Consider the following 18256-nt stretch of genomic DNA (forward strand, 5'->3'; position numbering starts at 1 on the left):
AAAAGATGAACCAGCTATTATTCACAAGAACAACTATTCAATAAGTGATGAAAACTTAAATGCCTACATTTACCTGCTAGAGACATAATAGCTGCTCAACAACAGGGCTCAGGTGTTTAGGACACAGAGTGCCTATGGTTTAGTTTCCCCGATTACTCATCTCATCTTATAAAAATCTCAGTCATACGTACCTGACTTTCACGGTATCAGCAGCAGAACTGCTAAAATTTGGCCAAAAAAGCAGGCAACTTTCTTAATAAATAGCTCATCATCACCATCCTCCAACTCATCATTAGTGAGTTTCAAGTAACAAATGCATCTTCCAGCTTCAGAAAAGATAAAGCCACAGATCATGGTGGATGAATCTCATGCAAGATCTTGGAAGCTTGCAAATACTCTGTTAACTTTGTGACTAAGATGCATTCATACTTAGTTAATGCAATTGAAGAACAAAGATCAATTCAGATATATTTAAATCTTTTTTCCGCTTAGATAGCTTTAAAAGTCATTTCCATGCAGAAAATACGGATGAAAAAGTAGCATCTTCTTGTGCTGTATAAACTTAAAGAATGTGAACTCATTTACACGTCACACATGAGGACAGAGAAAGAATTACTACCACTTCAGTTAACAAGCAACAAAACTAGCTGTTCAAGCTTTATCAATTGGCAGCTATACAAGTGAAAGATCACCAGCAGGAATGGATCTCTTGACAAGCTTTGCCCAAGACTCGTTGGTTTCCATAATAACCTTAAGTGCATAATCCTGTAATTGCAGATGAATTAGATAATTAGCTGTGTCATGCAAAGCCAAGGAGGACAGGCTTTTCTAACTATGCAAAGCCAATCAGCATAGTTTGTCTAGCTGGAGAAATATTTATAATATCACATCCTTTTCGTTCTTCTTTGTGGGGCCTGTGGAAAGGGGTTGGGAGAAGTGTCTACAGAAGTACTACCATTCTTTTTTTCTTCTCATCAGTTGCTAAATACTAAAATCAGTATTCTACGCATTCATGCCATTATGTGCTAAATAGTTAAATCAACATAAGTGTTATTATTATTACTCTCCTATCTTATTCTTCGATTGCACTACCACATGTTGTTTCCTTTGCTTCAGTTATCATATTAGTTTTTGTTGTTACTATTATTTTCTTCATTATTTTTCAAAATGGCTACTTCACTACTGTATTTCCTTTTCAAACTTGTTTTAATTTGCTTTACTTGAGCCGAGAGTCTATCCGAAACAACCTCTCTACCTTTACAAGGTAGGGTAAGGTTTGCATAGATATCACCCTTCCCAGACCCCCACCTATGTAATTACATTGGGTATGTTGTTGTAACATAAAAAGCATTCAATATATTATCGTTATATAACAAATCACTACAAGACGGCGACGGAAAGAATTTATCTTCATATGTAATAACTCAAAAACGACCCCAGATATGGATGTCAAAATGTTGTTAAGCACGAATAGGCATAACCATTGAAAATTTAAGATTGGTCTCTTCCAATGCATAAAGTCTCAAGATATTACTCTATCTATCAAAAATTTACAGTCACTTTAGCTCAAAATATTTGTCACTTTAGGAATTCAAGACTGAAGTTGACCGTTGTTTCCAACTATACCCTTAATATTGAAGAAGTAGTTCTTTGTAATATTGCTCAATTCTCAAAAAACAATTAGTCGTCAAATATTGAAATGGTCACAACCATTGGAAAGCTAACACCGCTCACACTATATGTAATCATTATTTCTTCAATATGTAACTCTTTATCTCATATAAAGTCTCTTCTTGTAAAGATCTTCAACTAAATATGCCCCCAAGGCCTAGCTCAAGTGGCAAAAGGTGAGGATTTGTGGCTTAGGTCGCAGGTTCAAGCCCCACACCATGCAAAGCAAAGCCCGGTATTTAAGTGGAGAAGGGTAGAGGGGCGGGCCCATTATCCACCGAGTTTAGAAGGCTGTGATTGGTCCAAAGGGCGGGTCACAGTCGGATTTCTCGGTTATCAAAATAAAATAAAAAATATACACATATTTATGAGGAAAAAATCAATCTACTTTTATTCCCTCATCCCATTTTAACAGTTGCTTTAGCTTTTATCACGCCTATCAAGAAAATAATAAAAGGTATAATTTATTAAGTTACCCCTATTTAATGAAAATAGATTGATTTTTTCCTCTTAAATACTTGAATATATATTGTTAAAGATCTTTACTAGAAGAAACTATTTATATGAGATAATTAAGGATTGAATATTAAAGAAATAATGATTGCATATAGGGTGAACGATATTAACTCTCTATTTCAACCAAAAAAAAGAAGATATTAACTCTCTAATGATTGTCATCATTTAAATATGTGACTAATAGTCTATTAAATGTTTTTTAAGAATTGAGCAGTATTAAAAAGAATTATTCCCTCCATCCCTATTTTAACTGTCATTTAGCTCTTTCTCGCTCATTAAGAAAACAATAAATACAAAGTATAGTTTATTAATATACCCCTATTTAATACTCTCTTCGTCCCAAATTAACATCATTCTAGCTCAAAAGAATTATTTCAAATTAGGAATTCAAGACTAAAATTGACAAGTATTTCCAAACATACCCTAAATTTTGAAGAAAGAGTTCTTTTTATACTACTCAATTCTCAAGAATCATTTAATAGTCAAATATTGGAATGTTAACAGCAAATGGAAAGTTAACACTGTTCACACCATATATCCAAATTATTATTTCTTCAATATTCAACTCTTTATCTCATATAAAGAGACTTCTTCAGTAAATATCTTCAATAAAATATACTCAACTTTTTAAGAGGGAAATATTAATTTACTTTTATTATATAGGGTTAACTTAATAAACTATACCTTTTGTTTATTGTTTACTTAATGGGTGGTGAAAAAAGTTATATCGACAGTTAAAATAGGATGAGGGAGTAAATGTAGATCAATTTTTTCATCTTAAAAACTAGAGTATACTTTGTTGAAGATCCTACTAGAAGAGACTATATGAGATGAGAAGTTGAATATTACAGAAATGATAACACATAAGATGAATGGTGTTAGCTCTCCAATGGTTGTCACTTGTCACTATAACAAGCTTTTTGAGAATTGAACAAAATTACAAAGAACTGCCTCTTTAATATTAAGGTTTAGTTGAAAACAACTGACTCTTTAGTCTTGAAAACCTAAAGTAACAGTTATTTCGGGACAATATTTTGAGCTAAAGTGATATCAATTTGGGAAGGAGGGAGTACTTCTTTAATATTAAAGATACAGTTGAAAACAGTTGTCAACTTTAATCTTAAATTCCTGAAGTCATGATTATTTTGGGACAATCTTTTTGAGCTAAACTAAATGACTGTTAATTTTGGACGGAGGGAGTATAAAATAGGGGTAACTTGGTAACTATACCTTGTATTTTTTTTTCCTTAATGGGTGTGAAAAGAGTTAAAGCAACAATTAAAATGGGACGGAGGGAGTAATAGATGAACAGAAACGAGCATCTTCAACAAATACTTAAGCAAATATATCCAATAGTTTCTTGGTATGAAGCAATCAACATAAATAACGTCCTGCAAGATACCTTGTTAGCTGGCTTGTTCCCAAGTCCAAACTTGTTTGCAGGCTTCCCATCCGGAATCTTATAGTCTCTAAACCACTCCCTGATAGCTGTCAGAGTTCCCTGAAATATTAACAGAATTAGTTTGACGAACATTGACAAATTAAGAAAATTTAGTGAAGAACTCACATAATATATAATCAGAGTAAGAAAAGCACCCAAGGTTGTGGCCTAGTAGTCAATGAAATGAGTTGAGAACCATTAGGTCTTAGGTTCAAATCCCAGCGGATGCAAAAACTTTAGGTGATTTCTTAGTACCTATGTTGGTGGAGGTAGCAAGTACCCCGTGGAACTAATCTAGGTGTGCTCTATATATATACCCAGTAACAAAGTAGCTCGGTAGTATCTATCTCAGTCATAACTTGACAAAACCATTTTGAAACACGGCACTTGAACACAGTATTGAACAAGTTTTGCCTCTAATTACAGTCAACATTCAAGAACATTTACTCACTCCATTGAGAGAGCAAAACAAAAAGAATCAAGGAACCTCACTCAGCAGCTAAAGTGGGATTCCTCTCAGTACTAGTGTCGTTAAGATCCATTGCAACCTTTTAGCACCTCTTTTGATAAATCAGAAGTATTTCATTGTTACCAGACTAAAATAGAGTAGAACAGATGTACAATACATGGGAGTGGCTCAAAGACGGTTACTTTCCAATCTGCCTAACTCTCTATTCAGCATCGAATGTTAGTAGAGAACCTCCAAAGATTCGTACCACATTAACTGATTTGCCAGTAAGAATTTAACAGTTGCAGATATAGATGTACTAGACACTGGAAGGAATGCATTACAGTAAAGGTCATCAAAACGGTTGTGAAACAATATCAGAGAGGTTTGTGATCTGGTACAGATATAGAACTAGGATAGACTGATATATAGCTAGGTTTTCTCTACATGCAATGTGAATGGACCATCAAAAGCACTGGGGAAGTGTTTCTATGCATGTAGGTTTGCTACAGAGTTGGGGAACTAATAGCAAGCCTTGAGGATCTTCTTGTGGAGTAGGCTCACGAACCAAATATCTTACCTTTTCCGGGTAGATATATGGAATGGTTACTTGGCAAGCCTGTATTTTTCTCTTATTCATTGTACTAGTAATAAGGAGGCTATAGCGTATAATAGCCAAGAAATAATACAGAGCAAAAGTTGTAGTCCATCTTGGTTGTACAAATTCAAATGATGCAACTTCACATAAGGGATTGGTGATTGTAATTCGGACGAACTAATCCACCTTCCAGCAAAGATTCAGTTGAGAGCAGAAGCTGTATGGTTGAAATTTGCAACCACGGGTTAGAGATTTGCTAGGAGAATTAGTCTACCAGCAGTTGTAAGAGAAGTTTTGCCTAAATAACTTTAACCATTTTGTACTTGGCTAAACTCTCACTCCAATAGTGTATGCAGCTACTTCTGAAAAACGCAACGTGACACTTGTTATTCATAAAAGTTAAATCCTCTCTATTATATCTATTGCTGTTCCTAGGCAATGAACACTGGCGAACTTCTCAGAACGTCTACTCAATGGGTCCTATTGAAGAATTAAATTACTGATAAATTAAACCAAACCAAAGAACATCCATGACACATCTTGGCATAGCCATATAAAATCGAGCATCCTTAGAGAGAAATATCTTTAACAGGGCACATATAACAACACCAAAGAGAGAGTGCCAAAAATTGATGATGCATATAGAGCTGTCAAATCATCAACATGTGAGATTTAAGGAGAGTGAAAAACATAAGGGCCTTATTGCACTCAAAGCATACCGGAAAATGTTTCTCAACATCATCAATATCATTGACAAGTGAAGCTTGGGGATCATCTAAGGAAATAGCAACTATTTTCCAGTCAAGTTCTCCTTCATCAATCATTGCCAAAGCAGCTAAAGGTTTGACCTTCAAGACCTGGCCAATTTTAGCACGGCTTTCCCCAATCTCGACAACATCAACTACAGACAAATTAGTCATCAAGAAAGTTAACCATCCTCTAAATTCATTTTTTCCTTTTTGATGGATGATTAGAAGAAAGCTCATTTAACAATTTAGGAGCACTGGAAACATACCGGGGTCATTATCTCCAAATGCCCCCTCAACTTCAGCATTTGCCAATGAAGGGTCTTCCCAGGTTTGAGGAAGCAATCCATAGTTCCAGTGAATATTATATCTGAGAATGGTACAAGACATACATCAATTCAAACAAAAAATAACATGAACTTAACGCAACTATCACAACAGAATATGAGCTAAAAGTTGCATCAGACTAAAACCAATTGGTCCTCAGCAGTTAACCCATGTAGGCCACTAACTTGTTATCCTTTTAATCTTCTTTTCCCACTTAAGGCAACTGATGGGCCATATAAATCATTCTACAGGCAATCGTACTAAATGTATATTGGGAAATAGTGACATAGAATAGTCTTACGGATAGTATCTAAGTTTCCCCTTCTTTGTGTCTTGTTTAATTGGTGTGTACTGCTCATCCGTAGCAACTTCCATCTTAGCACTTGATTCTTTGGGAATTTCAGCAATGAAATTGAAAACACCGTCACCTAAATGAAGTGGTATATCATGCCAAGGGGATACCTGCATAGTATATTGATATGGTGACTGTAGGAATTTATGTTTATTTTGGCAAATGTTAGTAATAAAAATGACTGACGTTGACAATGAAGTATGAACTAAAATGTAAGAGATATATAGTAGCAAAAACACAGCCTTTGTTCTTGTTGTCTTCTTAATTAGATTTATTTGTAATAATCCTCTTTAGGAATCTTCATAAACTAAACAGGGTGCAAATGCCTCGGGCAACATTTTACATGAACAACGAGTTAAGAACAATATGAAGCTTGATGTTGAGCATAGACTAATCTAGGAATCTACACACACTCTATGAAGATAGTGGGCCCACCAGTAACCATTGACAACCATGTAACCCATTGCAACAAGATAGAGCATTTGGAATTTTTTTTTTAAATTGGTGTTAGGGGAAGGGGAAATGGGGAGGGGATTACATAATGGGAATCGAACCCTAACCAACAAGGTGATCACAAATAAGGTGGGAGTACAGGCAGCCAACCAACTAAGCTACAAAGATTCGGCAGAGCATTTGGATTGATCATGTAAACTAAAATGTTTATCCTGAAATTTCCCACATTGCAAGAGTAAGAAATCAGAAATTGTAGGGGATTAACCTTTTTGCCGGAATCTTCCGCAAAAAATACACGATAATCTAACGTTTCAGGCTGTCCGTGTTGTTTGATTTGAATCTGGGGATTGTAAATAGCACTGCAACTGAAATGTCGCCTCCTTTGTGCAGAAGCACCTCCATTACGGAAGCAAAGGTTGAAAATGCTGGTCTTTTGGAGAGGACCTTTCGATATGAGTGAAGCTGTTATAGTGTTGTTTGCTGATACCCTCACTGTTGCAGCCGCCATTGTTGTTTTTAGTAGAGAACTCAGAAGGCAATGTCAGCAGCTATTGTTAGTTCTATTTAACTGAAACCACACACCAATTTGGTCAGAGTTCAGACTTTGGAATCAATTTATTACTCACTCCGTCCCATTTTAGTCCTTGAACTTGGCATGATACTGTTTTAAAAAAAAAAAAAAAATTAAAACTTAGTGGTCTAAAATAATGTTTAGATATTTGTATGATTTAAAATTATTTTGTTCAAAATAAAAAAGAATCAAAATTAAATTATTTTTAATTATAGTAAAACTAAAAAGATAAAGGTTATCACATAAAATAGGAAATATTACATAAGTGAAGGTCTTTTATTTAATAATTACCACTTTTAAGTATACTTTTAATTTATTATCATTTTTGTCAACTTTAGCGATACTTACTTAAAACAATTTTGTTCCTTTAAACTTAGCAAAAAGTGCTGCTATTCGCAACTTTTAGCAGTACTACCATTCAGCCAAATTGTTATATATGGTTAAAAGAATAATGTCGACAAATATTGTAAATATTTTTTTAAAAATGTACACGTAAGTGATTTTCCCCATAAAATATGGCATTGGGAGTATATTATATTATATTTTATACACTACACTTCTCTTGGTACATTTACCTACATATTACTAAAAGTAAGAACTTGAAACTAAATGTGGGTGGTTTTTTTTTAATGGGATGATCTTCTTAAATTTTTCTATATATTTTATTTAGATACTGGAACTTAGTTTTATTTTAATTGAACACTTCAATTTTAATAAAGTGCTACGATTAAACACTTTCAATTCAAATTTTGAAAAAGAAAAAATATGCATGTTTTCGTTTGTCTATATGATAGTTAAGTAAACTATATAAAATATGTCATTTCTTTAATCATATGCATCAGTGTCAACTAAAAAATGTATGTGATTTTATAGCTTATAGATGTATATAATTAAAAGAAATAACATATTTTATGTGATTAATTTAACTACGTAATAAATGAATGAGAAAACATGAAAAAAAAAAAATTAAAATTTGAAATAAATGTGTCTAATTGAAATACTTTATTAGGAGTTGGGATGTTTGATTAAAAACAAAATTTAGTTCACACGTCTAAATGAAATCAAAGTAGTTGTATCACATGAATTCCATGTATTATATAGAAATGAGTTTAACATCCTCATCAAAATATGTAACCTGAGGTTATTTTAAATATGGAAAAGGGTCAAAAATATCCCTGAACTATAGGAAAAGGTTTTTAAAATATCATTCATCCATCTTTTGGTCTAAAAATACCCTTTCATTCACTTTCTTGGCTCACTTATCTCTTGAAACTAAAAACCCTCTCTTTATTTTGTTTTTTTAAAAAAAATATTTATTATGTCTCATTCTCTTATTGGATAAAATAAATCCTCATCTTGACTAGAATTTTTCACATATATAATTTATCCAAGCCAAAAGAATATAATTCTTTAAGACCTCAATTATTTTTATTTTAAAGAAAAAATCTAATAGTCTTTTTTATATATGTTGTAGTTTTTTATTTTTTAGTTTCTTTTAGATCCGGCTCCTCTCCACTTGTTTTTCTCTATTTTCCCCAAGTTCTTACTTGGATTGAAGGCACATGGCATAAGGAAAAAAATCAACGGCTAAGATTTAATTAATTAAATCAAAATTATAAACATGATATAAATAATTAATATTGCCTAAACAAATAAATAATATCATAATCATAATAATATTATCTTATCCATAATACACTATATTTTTTTCTCTTTTTTCCTATTTTTAATTTTCCTTACGGGCAAGGGCTACGGCCTACGAGCATCTATATTCTTTTTCTTCTTTTCTCTTTGAAATTAGTCGTTACAGAGAATATTAGTAAAAAAAATTAAATGATCATTTTTTAAAAAAATAAAATAAAAGGAAGATAGATTTTAGGTTTTATGATAGTATAATATGTCCTTATAATTGTGGCATTACTAATAATCTTTTAAATAATAAATTATCTAAAATCATTTTTTTTTAAAACTATAGAAAATTCAAATTACTAGATTTAAAAAAATATGTTTTTGAGGTCTTGAAGAGATATATTGTTTTAATTTGGATAAATTATGGGGAAAATTAATAGAGGTAGATTTTATTTCATCCAAGAAGAAAATGACACATAATAAGTATTTAAAAAAATAAAGAGAGGGTTGTAAGTTTCAAGGGTATAAGTGAACTAAAAAGGTGAATAGAAGGGTATTTTTAGGCCAAAGGATGAATAAAAGGATATTTTTGGACCAAAAGATGGATGAAGGGTATTTTTAGACATTTTCCTATAGTTTAGGGGTATTTTTGGCCCTTTTTCGTTTTAAAAAAGAATTTTAAAATGGGAAAAAGGACAAACATACCCCCGAACTATCGTAAATGGTATGCAGATACCCTCCGTCATACTTTTGGGACATTGGTGCCCCTGCCGTCCAAAAACTAGAGCATATATACCCTGCAGCTAGGGAAATTAACATCTGAATTGATGTAATCCTAGTCACTAGCGAGTATGTGTAAAAATAATCAAGACCTTCTTTCTGTCTAAAGTCTTTGACAACAAGTTTTGCTTTGTATTTGTCAATATGTCCATCATCTTTCATCTTCCTTTTGAAAATTCATTTCGAACCCAAAAGTTTGTTTCCTAGAGGAAGATCAACTAACTCCCAAGTATGATTCCTTCAGATTGACTCAATCTCACTATTGACAGCCTCCTTCCAAAAGGTTAAGTCTGTAGACAACATAGCTTCCTTGAATGTTTGAGGCTCACTTTCAAGAAGAAATGTTACAAAATCAGATTTGAATGAAGTAGTTGTCCTTTGACGTTTGTTGCGCCTTGGACTCTCTTCATTAGGTACATTCTCTTTTGGTTCTTATCGAGGTTGTTTAGACCCTCCACTAGATAACTCAAGTCTAGTTTTATACGGATAGATATGTTCAAATAATTCAGCATTATCTGATTCCATTACCGTATTGTCATGAATATCCGAATGTTCGGACTTATGAACCAATAATCGACATGCCTTACTGTTTGTGGCATATCTAATGAATACACAATTCGCAATCTTATGTCTTATTTTGACTCTCTTAGGTATAGGAATTTGAACTTTGACTAGACACCCCCACACTTTGAAATATTTCAAGTTGAGTTTTCTACCTTTCCATTTCTCATATGGAATAATATGCGTCTTGTTGTGAGGCACTCTATTGAGTATTCGATTTGCTGTAAGGATAGCTTCCCTTACAAGTTTTGTGGTAAACCTGAACTTATAAGTAAGGCATTCATCATTTTCTTTAAAGTTCAGTTTTTCCTTTTTCGCAATTCCATTAGATTGAGGAGAGTAAGGAGCAGTAGTTTGATAGATGATTCCATTTCCCAAATATATTTCTGCAAATGGAGATTCATATTCCCCACCTCTATCACTTCTGATCATTTTTATCTTTTTATCCAACTGATTTTCAACTTCAGTTTTATATTGCTAAATGCATCTATTGTTTAATCCTTACCATTTAACAAATAGACATAACAATATCTAGTGCAATCGTCAATAAAAGTTATGAAATACTTTTTCTCACCACGTGATGGTGTTGACTTCATGTCACAAATGTCAGTGTGAATCAGTTCTAAGGGGTATGAATTCATTTCAACTGATTTATAAGGATGCTTAACATACTTAGATTCAACGCAGACTTGACATTTTGATTTATTGCACTCAAAGTTAGGTAAAACATTTAAGTTAATCAGTTTTCACAAGATTTTGTTATTGATATGTCCCAAACGTTCATGCCATAACATTTTGACTCAAGCAAGTAAGAAGAAGCAAATTTTTTATTCATATCAACTGAAATTACATTGAGTTTGAAGAGGCTCTCAGTGATGTAACCCTTTCCTACATACATCTATTCTTACTCACTAAAACTTTATCTGAAATGAATACACATTTGAATCCGTTCTTGGTCAGATGGTATAGATACTAAGTTCTTTCGCAGTTTCGCAACATACAAGACTCTGTTCAAAGTTACCACCTTCCCCGAGGTCATCTTTAAGTAGATCTCGCCAGTTCCTTCCACCTTTGCAGCAACAGAGTTCTCCATAAACAATTTCTCGTCTGTTGGGGCTGGAGTATAAAATGCAAATAATTCTTTGTTGGCACATACATGCATGAGGCATCATAATCTATCCACCATATTTTTAGATTTTCAACCAAGTTACATTCTGAAAGCATTGCAAAAGATTGTCCATCTCGTCTTTGAATTCAACCAAATTTGCTTGATCCTTCTTCTGTCCTTCTTATGACCCCGACATTTAGTAGCCTTATGACCACGTTTGTCACAATTGAAGCAGTATCCATTGAATTTCTTCTTAGGAGGATTGTTCTTCGGTCCAGATGCTTTCTTTCTTTTCCTTGATTTTGTGGGATCTTCTTCAACAATATTTACTCCAGATATTGCTGAATTACCACGTGGCCTCTTTTCTGTAACTTTGTTATCCTCTTCGATTCCCATTCTTACCATGAGATCTTCAACAATTATCTCTATGCGCTTATGTAACACCTCGGATCTGAATATGAAGAAAAATCCTAGTTTTCAGAAAACTGGTGCTAGTACCGACGGAACAACCCATAGACCGTAGGTGGGACCATGGATCGTAGGTGGGATTCCGTCGTTAAGGCCCAAACCTTTATAGTCTCTAATCTCACCCACGATCGACCAGTACGGTCCGTGGTTGGACCTACGGACAGTAGGTCTGACTGTTGGTGAAGGTCAGCAGCTAGTTAGATGGAAATTGTTGATTGGGTCAACTTCAAATGGTCATCACTCTGATCACAAAAGGAATTTGGTGGTCCATGACCTACTATATGATAGATAATTTAATCATCTTTCCAGCGTCGCCGAGTTTAAAAAGTTATGCTCGTTTTAGTGAAGCCTTGTCGGGCAGACTTGACCTACGACCTAAACCTACGGACCGTTGGTTGACCTACGGCCCGTAGGTCCCTCCGTGGGTGGCTTCTGACAGCAATTAAGTCAGGGGTCTTTTAGTCTTTTTCTTATGCGTTGGAACCCTAAACTACGTCATTTAAACCCTAAACTACGTGGTTTTGATCAGTTTTAGCCTAGAAACATAACTATAACTTACCTAAGTCAGATCATTCATCAAAACATAGAAAAATTAGAACGCTAAGTGGAGAAAGAAGTCAAGAACCCTAGTTCAAGAATGCAGAAAGATTCCATCAGTTCCAGCTCTGAAATCCAAAGATTTCTCCGTGGAATTCGTCACCAGGTATGTGGGATTTCACTAGTGGGTTCCTTTCGCCCATTGGGTCCCTAGAATTCAGTCAGATTCTTGATTCCCTATTATTAACTAGACCTAGGGTTTCTAGAACTTCATCAGATTATCATGAATTAGTTATTTAAATGTTCCAAATCAGATTATCATGTTATTACTTGGTTTCTAGCAAAATTTCAGAACCCTAGCTATGTTTCTTTTAGTTCTTGAATTACACATGCTAGGTAAGATATTTCAGTTATTTCAGATAGACATGCCTCAGTTTTTGAATGTGTCATTAACAGTATATTAAGGTGCATTCCCAGTTTGCATGTCAGTTTCGAGCTATCCAGTATATTACAGAATTCAGTCATAATGTGTCAATCATTTAATCTATTGGGAGTAGAATAATACCGAGTTGGACTAGGGTCAGTCACCCAAATAGTCCCAAAACTATGAGCCACGTAGGTTATAAGTCCCCTCTGTGGGCATCATTTAGTGATCACGCTAGTCATGCCTCTATACCAGTGGCAGGGTATATTGGGTCCTCTCGATGGGGCGTATACATCGAACTCCACATTTAGCTCATGTGATTTTATTATCTGTTATTAATAGCTCCTACAGTTCAGTCAGACTCTATCCATTTACCATATTTCAGTATTCAATCTCAGCATGTTATAAATTTGGTCATTGCATTCAGTTAGCTCAGTATTCAGTATCTATATCATGTTCAGATTATGCTCTTGCTTTATTGCTTGTTCAGTTATGTGTTTATTTTAGTTTTACTCTATCATGCATGCTCAATACCTTTCAAGTACTGACGCATACTCTGCGCTACATCTTTTTGTGATGTAGGTTCAGATTCTCATCATCCAGATCACGCTTAGATCGGTTCTCGATCTCCAGTTCAGCAGCATCAGTAGTGAGTCCTCATTCTTTGAGGACAATAGTCATGTTATCTTTTCATTATTTCAGTCTTTTAGTTTCAGTTTTGCTAGACTTAGCTGGGACATGTCCCAACACTTCTAGTCAGTTAGAGGCTATTTTCAGACATAGTTAGATTCAACTTAGTATTTGAGTTTAATGTTTCTTTTGTATTAAACTCTCAGATTCCATATTTAGTATATGGGTATTTCCCCATCATTTCAGATTTATTTATGATTAGCTTCCGCATCAGTTATTATTATTCTTAGTATGCTCATGTCATGCCAGCAGAGTTAGCTTGGGGTCACTTGTGATCCTAGGTCCCGTGTCCGCGTCTCGGGAATAGCTCAGGGCGTGACAGTTTATGTTTCAAGTAATTTTTGAAGTCCTTCCACAACAGAGGTAACTTCTCAATAATGTCCGCCACTTGAAAAACATCTTTCACAATCAATCCTGCATTAAAGATTATGTGAGTATTTAGAATAAACTTAATATGTTCAACATAGGTAGTATATAAAATTATACCTTCGACAAGGAGGTCATGGATTATGACCTGCAACTCTTGATTGGATGACAACAATTTTACTGCCTATCATCTCATAGTTCAAAAACTTTACCACAATAAACTTTTTCATTCCAACATCCTCTGTTTCTTACTTCTTTTTCAAAGCAACCCAGAGTTTTTTTGAGGTCTTCACACTACTATACACATTGTACAAATCATCTTGCAGGCCACTCAGAATATAGTTTTTACACAAAAAAATCTGAATGCTTCCATGCTTCTGTTACCAAGAATCGTCCTTCGTTCAAAGTTTCATCCAACTAAATAGGACGTTCTCACTAATGAACCTCTGCAGACTCAACACAGTCAGATAGAAGAACATCTTCTGCTGTCATCTCTTGAAATCGACTCCAATTTTTTTTGCAGTTTTCTCAGCCGGTGCAAGGGGAACAGTTGAATGATTGGGTGCAACCGATATTGTTGTAGCACTCACTGTTCCAACATTTACTTGACTTGAATTTGTCATTTTTCTGTCACAAATGACAGACAATTTAGTATATGAAATACTAACATTCAAGAATAAATCTTTATACAACATGTTTCTCATTTAACGATGAAGTTTTTATGTTCTTCTAATCGTTAATCGAATGAATTATAAAATTCAAATAGAATAGAAAACCAGAAATGTTTTAATCTCCAGAAAACTCAAATACAGAAAAAAAAATTAAATTTCTTAAGCTTGTTATCTCCTATATTCAGGTTAGTAAAAGATAAATGGAAAAGATGGAATAAATAGAAAATAAATAATCCAAGTCCATAGAACCCACTGTGTATCCTTAAGAAATTTAATCCCCTCAAGTATCCGAGGTTGTAGATTAATTCCTCCCAAAATAAAACAGATTAACTATTAAAGAAGTGGTGACACCTCAAACTTCAATAATTTCAGCGAACTCAAAGAACAATAACAAGAGCATACACAAACTCAGTCAATTGACAATTTGATTTGTAAGAAAATGTATGCAGAAGAGAGAAATTTTTCAGTGTTTGAAAATGAGAGAAATCTCTCTATTTATAACCAACTGCAGCAAGGAACGCGTCTGTTCGGACAAGAGTGTGAACACATCTGTTCAGACATGTCTTTCCAGAACGTTTGTGTCTTTTGGGAAAAGAAGTGTTTGTTCGGAAGGAACAGGTCCCTTCTGAGCAATTTTACCGTTAAGCGCAAATTTTCAAATAATTCCGTTACGCGAAATCAATTCCGTTAATTAATTAATTAGCATTCTGAATTAATTTTTAAGAAAAAGGACATTAATTAATGAGATTGATTAAATAAATTTTCCCTAAAAAATTATCAATCAAATCATTTGCCAAAGCCAAAGTCGAGCGAGCGACAACGGCGGCGCGAGAGGCACCTTCTACTTAACCCTTTAAGAGCTAACGAAAGTATTCCTTAATATAAGATAGCCCTTTTCCTTTCTTCTACCAATATGAGAGAAATGACTTCCCATTTTCAAAGACTTTTCATTTGAAATGACTTTTCATTTTCCCTCCAAATCGATTCCCCTACATTTCCCAATTTCTCATTCATTTTTATTTCTCAATCACACCTGGCTAAAGCCCAACATAAATCAAATAGTTTAACTTTATTTTCATACTCTCACCATAGCACTAGCAGAATGACACAAAAGATCTAGCTGCCTCTCCATCCTACTAAATGAACCTTAACTAAAACTATTCACAAAGTCACTAGAAAAGCAGTTCAATGCCACATCTAAGTACTACTATACTATCTAACACAAACTTTACATAACGCCTTTCTACCAATACATTGCCAAATTTAGACGTAGCGTTTTTTGAACAAAACGTGTCTCTTGGACAAATCCTTGGGCTTGCTCTTTGTCTGGACAACTCCTCCAGCTCCAGGTTTCTTCTGCCCTCCACTGTATTCCATATAGATAATTTCTTTGGCTCCTGAATAAGTACTCATTGATCCCACTGTACGATTTTCTCTACTAGCGACTTTTCCATCGGAGTCTTCTTCTTCTTCTTCTGTTTCTTCCATACCAACTATATCATCGCCAGCACTAAGTACCCTCCCAAGAAGCTCAAGCTGTTCGCCTACATGGTAATAACTCAACTCAGGCCCTGAGTCTGGTGGAGGCAAGTTTGTGATCACCTTAAAGCTGTAACCTTGATCAATCAGGAATTGCTGTCTCTTTGTTGAGTAGTACATTTCTTGTGTATCAGTGGATACAAGTGAGTAAAAGAAGGCATCGTATTCCTCTGTCTTTGATCCCCCTTGAAGGCGCGCCCTCTTTGCCCTGAGTATACGGCCTAGTCGTTGTGCCTCTTGGCGCCTTGAACCAGCATGGGACGAAATTTGAATGATCACATTTGCTTCAGGGATGTCTATGGAGTTGTCACCCACTTTTGAAAGAAAAATGGTGTTCACTTCAGGATTAGTTCTAAATGCCTCGAGAATTTTCATTCTCTCGGCGTGGCTGGTACAACCATAGATCATAGGCTTCCGAAGCCTCATTGAATACTCTGTCAATGCAAACAAGTTGTCAGAAAACACTATGATCTTGTCATCACGCTGCTGCTCGTGGAACCTGATGAGAAACTCACAAGCCCTGAATTTATTAGGATTCATTACGTACAATGCCTTCCTCTTCCTATGATTTTCCTGTTTCAAATACTCAGCAAAAAACTCCTTAGTCATGGGACACCAAACTTCAGCACACTGCACATTTGCAATAAATCCTCCTTTGGCTAAATCAGACCAATTAGCCTCGTACAACTTAGGACCGATAAGGAAATTCAAATCGGTAATCCTTTCGTCTTCCCTAACCAATGTGGCAGTAAGTCCAAGTTTGCAGTGAGATTTTGTGATGCTGATGACTTTCCTAAACATCTGTGCAGGAACTACATGAACCTCATCTAACAGAAGCAATCCCCATTCTCTGTTTCGTATTTGTTCAATAAGCTTCTCAGATTCTTCAGAACGTTTCCCTCCAAAAGCAACCATGTTATAAGTCGTCACCACAACTCCAGCATCCCCGCGAAATTGCTCCTTACTGTCAGTAGTGAAACGACATATTTGATCATCTCGAATGGTAGACCAAAGACGGAATTGGTAAGCCCACTGATCAACAGATACTGCATTTGTAGCTAAACAAAGACAGCTCTTATTAATTCTAGTAGCTGCTGAAACACCAACCAACGATTTGCCTGCACCACACGGAAGCACGATAATACCAGACCTAGCTCTCCCATTCCCAAACATCTTACTAAGACTCTTCACTTGATAAGGCCGTGGCTGAGCGTTAATTTTCAACTCTATATCCAAATCAGGATTTACAGTATCGTTCCTGAAATCGTACTCTTCCAACATAGGATAATTTAAGGCATTCGGTAAGCAACGTTGCTTTACACTTTCAACTTGCGCAGGGTCAATTTCAAAGGAATATTCAGCCTCCTCTTCTTCAATTGTATTTGCGATTCGTGCTCGAGATATTACATCATCCTTAAGCAACGTTTTCAATACTAACGGGCATGGTGATTCGATGAAGTAACGATTTTTCTTGAGGACTAGTTTTACTTTACCATAATTAGAGGTGGAAGATTGAATAAAATCAACCACCTCTTTCGGAAGGTTAGTTTTTGATAATTTGTTGAGAACAGAGATGATAGTATGAGTTTGTAGACTTACAGAAACAGCAGCGTAAAGAGAGTGAGGGGTAAGGTTGTATTCATGAATGGAATTAGGGCGGGAAACAGGTTCAGCAATAGCTATAAGGAAATCAGAAGCTTGGTGGTAAATAGGAGAAGATGTTTCGAGGAAAACACGACCGTCACAACACACCCATAATGGACGATTTTCATGATCAGGTTTGAGCTCCAACTTTGTAAAATCATTCATTAATTCTCCTCCGAATTCATCTTCATCTTCATCTTCAACTTCAACTTCAGTAATTGTAGGTTTAATCTTCTTGCGGGGCTGACCCTTTTCTCCTACGCCCATATTTCTGTTCTGTGTTGAGTTTATCCGTTTATCATTTCCTCGCTTACTTTTATATATCATATGTTGATCAGTGCTGTTCCAGTATCAACTAGGCGGTTAGTACAAGTAGCGGGAAGAAATGATGAACCGCCTCAATACTTCTCGAATAATTTGACTTAAGTCAGTACAACTAGGGGTAGATTATTGGGTTTTTTAAATATCTAATCAAATTATTATTATTGGATTTTAGATTTCAAAATCTAATTAATAAAAATCAAATTCTTCAACCTCGGATTTTTGTGTGTTTTTTCAGGTTTTTTGGACTTTTTTGGTTTTTTTTTTTTATACAAACATATAATTAACATGTACTTTAAATATATCTTTACTCCTACTAAATATCAACTATCTAAGGTATTTCTTTAAGAATATAACACAAAATATGAGATGAATTATGACACATGAAATTAATA

At 34.8% G+C, this 18256-nt stretch overlaps 2 protein-coding genes across 2 annotated transcripts; both read right to left on the bottom strand.

Annotated features, from left to right (window-relative positions):
• Window positions 1-442: 442 nt before the first annotated feature.
• Window positions 443-7158, bottom strand: LOC102588545 (soluble inorganic pyrophosphatase 6, chloroplastic-like). Its single transcript, XM_006363898.2, has 6 exons — window positions 6818-7158; window positions 6049-6209; window positions 5690-5790; window positions 5394-5575; window positions 3590-3688; window positions 443-765 (listed from the first exon to the last, which is right to left on the bottom strand). Exons 1-6 carry the CDS (start codon window positions 7058-7060, stop codon window positions 673-675), a joined length of 879 nt encoding a protein of 292 aa, XP_006363960.1. The 5' UTR covers window positions 7061-7158; the 3' UTR covers window positions 443-672.
• An 8442-nt stretch (window positions 7159-15600) lies between these two features.
• LOC102592877 (DNA repair helicase XPB1-like) lies at window positions 15601-17807 on the bottom strand. Its single transcript, XM_006363902.2, has one exon. The coding sequence runs from the start codon at window positions 17805-17807 to the stop codon at window positions 15621-15623; it is 2187 nt and encodes a 728-aa protein (XP_006363964.1). The 3' UTR covers window positions 15601-15620.
• Between the last annotated feature and the right edge of the window lie 449 nt (window positions 17808-18256).

This window comes from Solanum tuberosum, unplaced genomic scaffold, assembly GCF_000226075.1.
Source record: "Solanum tuberosum cultivar DM 1-3 516 R44 unplaced genomic scaffold, SolTub_3.0 scf00470, whole genome shotgun sequence".
NCBI classification, from domain to species: domain Eukaryota; kingdom Viridiplantae; phylum Streptophyta; class Magnoliopsida; order Solanales; family Solanaceae; genus Solanum; species Solanum tuberosum.

What these genes read in the sequence shown, in the direction of transcription:
- LOC102592877 (XM_006363902.2), bottom strand. Translation starts at nt 17,807, where the DNA reads ATGGGCGTAGGAGAAAAGGGTCAGCCCCGCAAGAAGATTAAACCTACA.
- LOC102588545 (XM_006363898.2), bottom strand. Translation starts at nt 7,060, where the DNA reads ATGGCGGCTGCAACAGTGAGGGTATCAGCAAACAACACTATAACAGCT. An exon ending in GGGAAACTTAGATACTATCC is followed by an intron (nt 5,791 to 6,048) that starts GTAAGACTATTC and finishes TACCATTCTCAG; the next exon opens with ATATAATATTCACTGGAACT. An exon ending in ATGTTGAGAAACATTTTCCG is followed by an intron (nt 3,689 to 5,393) that starts GTATGCTTTGAG and finishes TTAATATTTCAG; the next exon opens with GGAACTCTGACAGCTATCAG.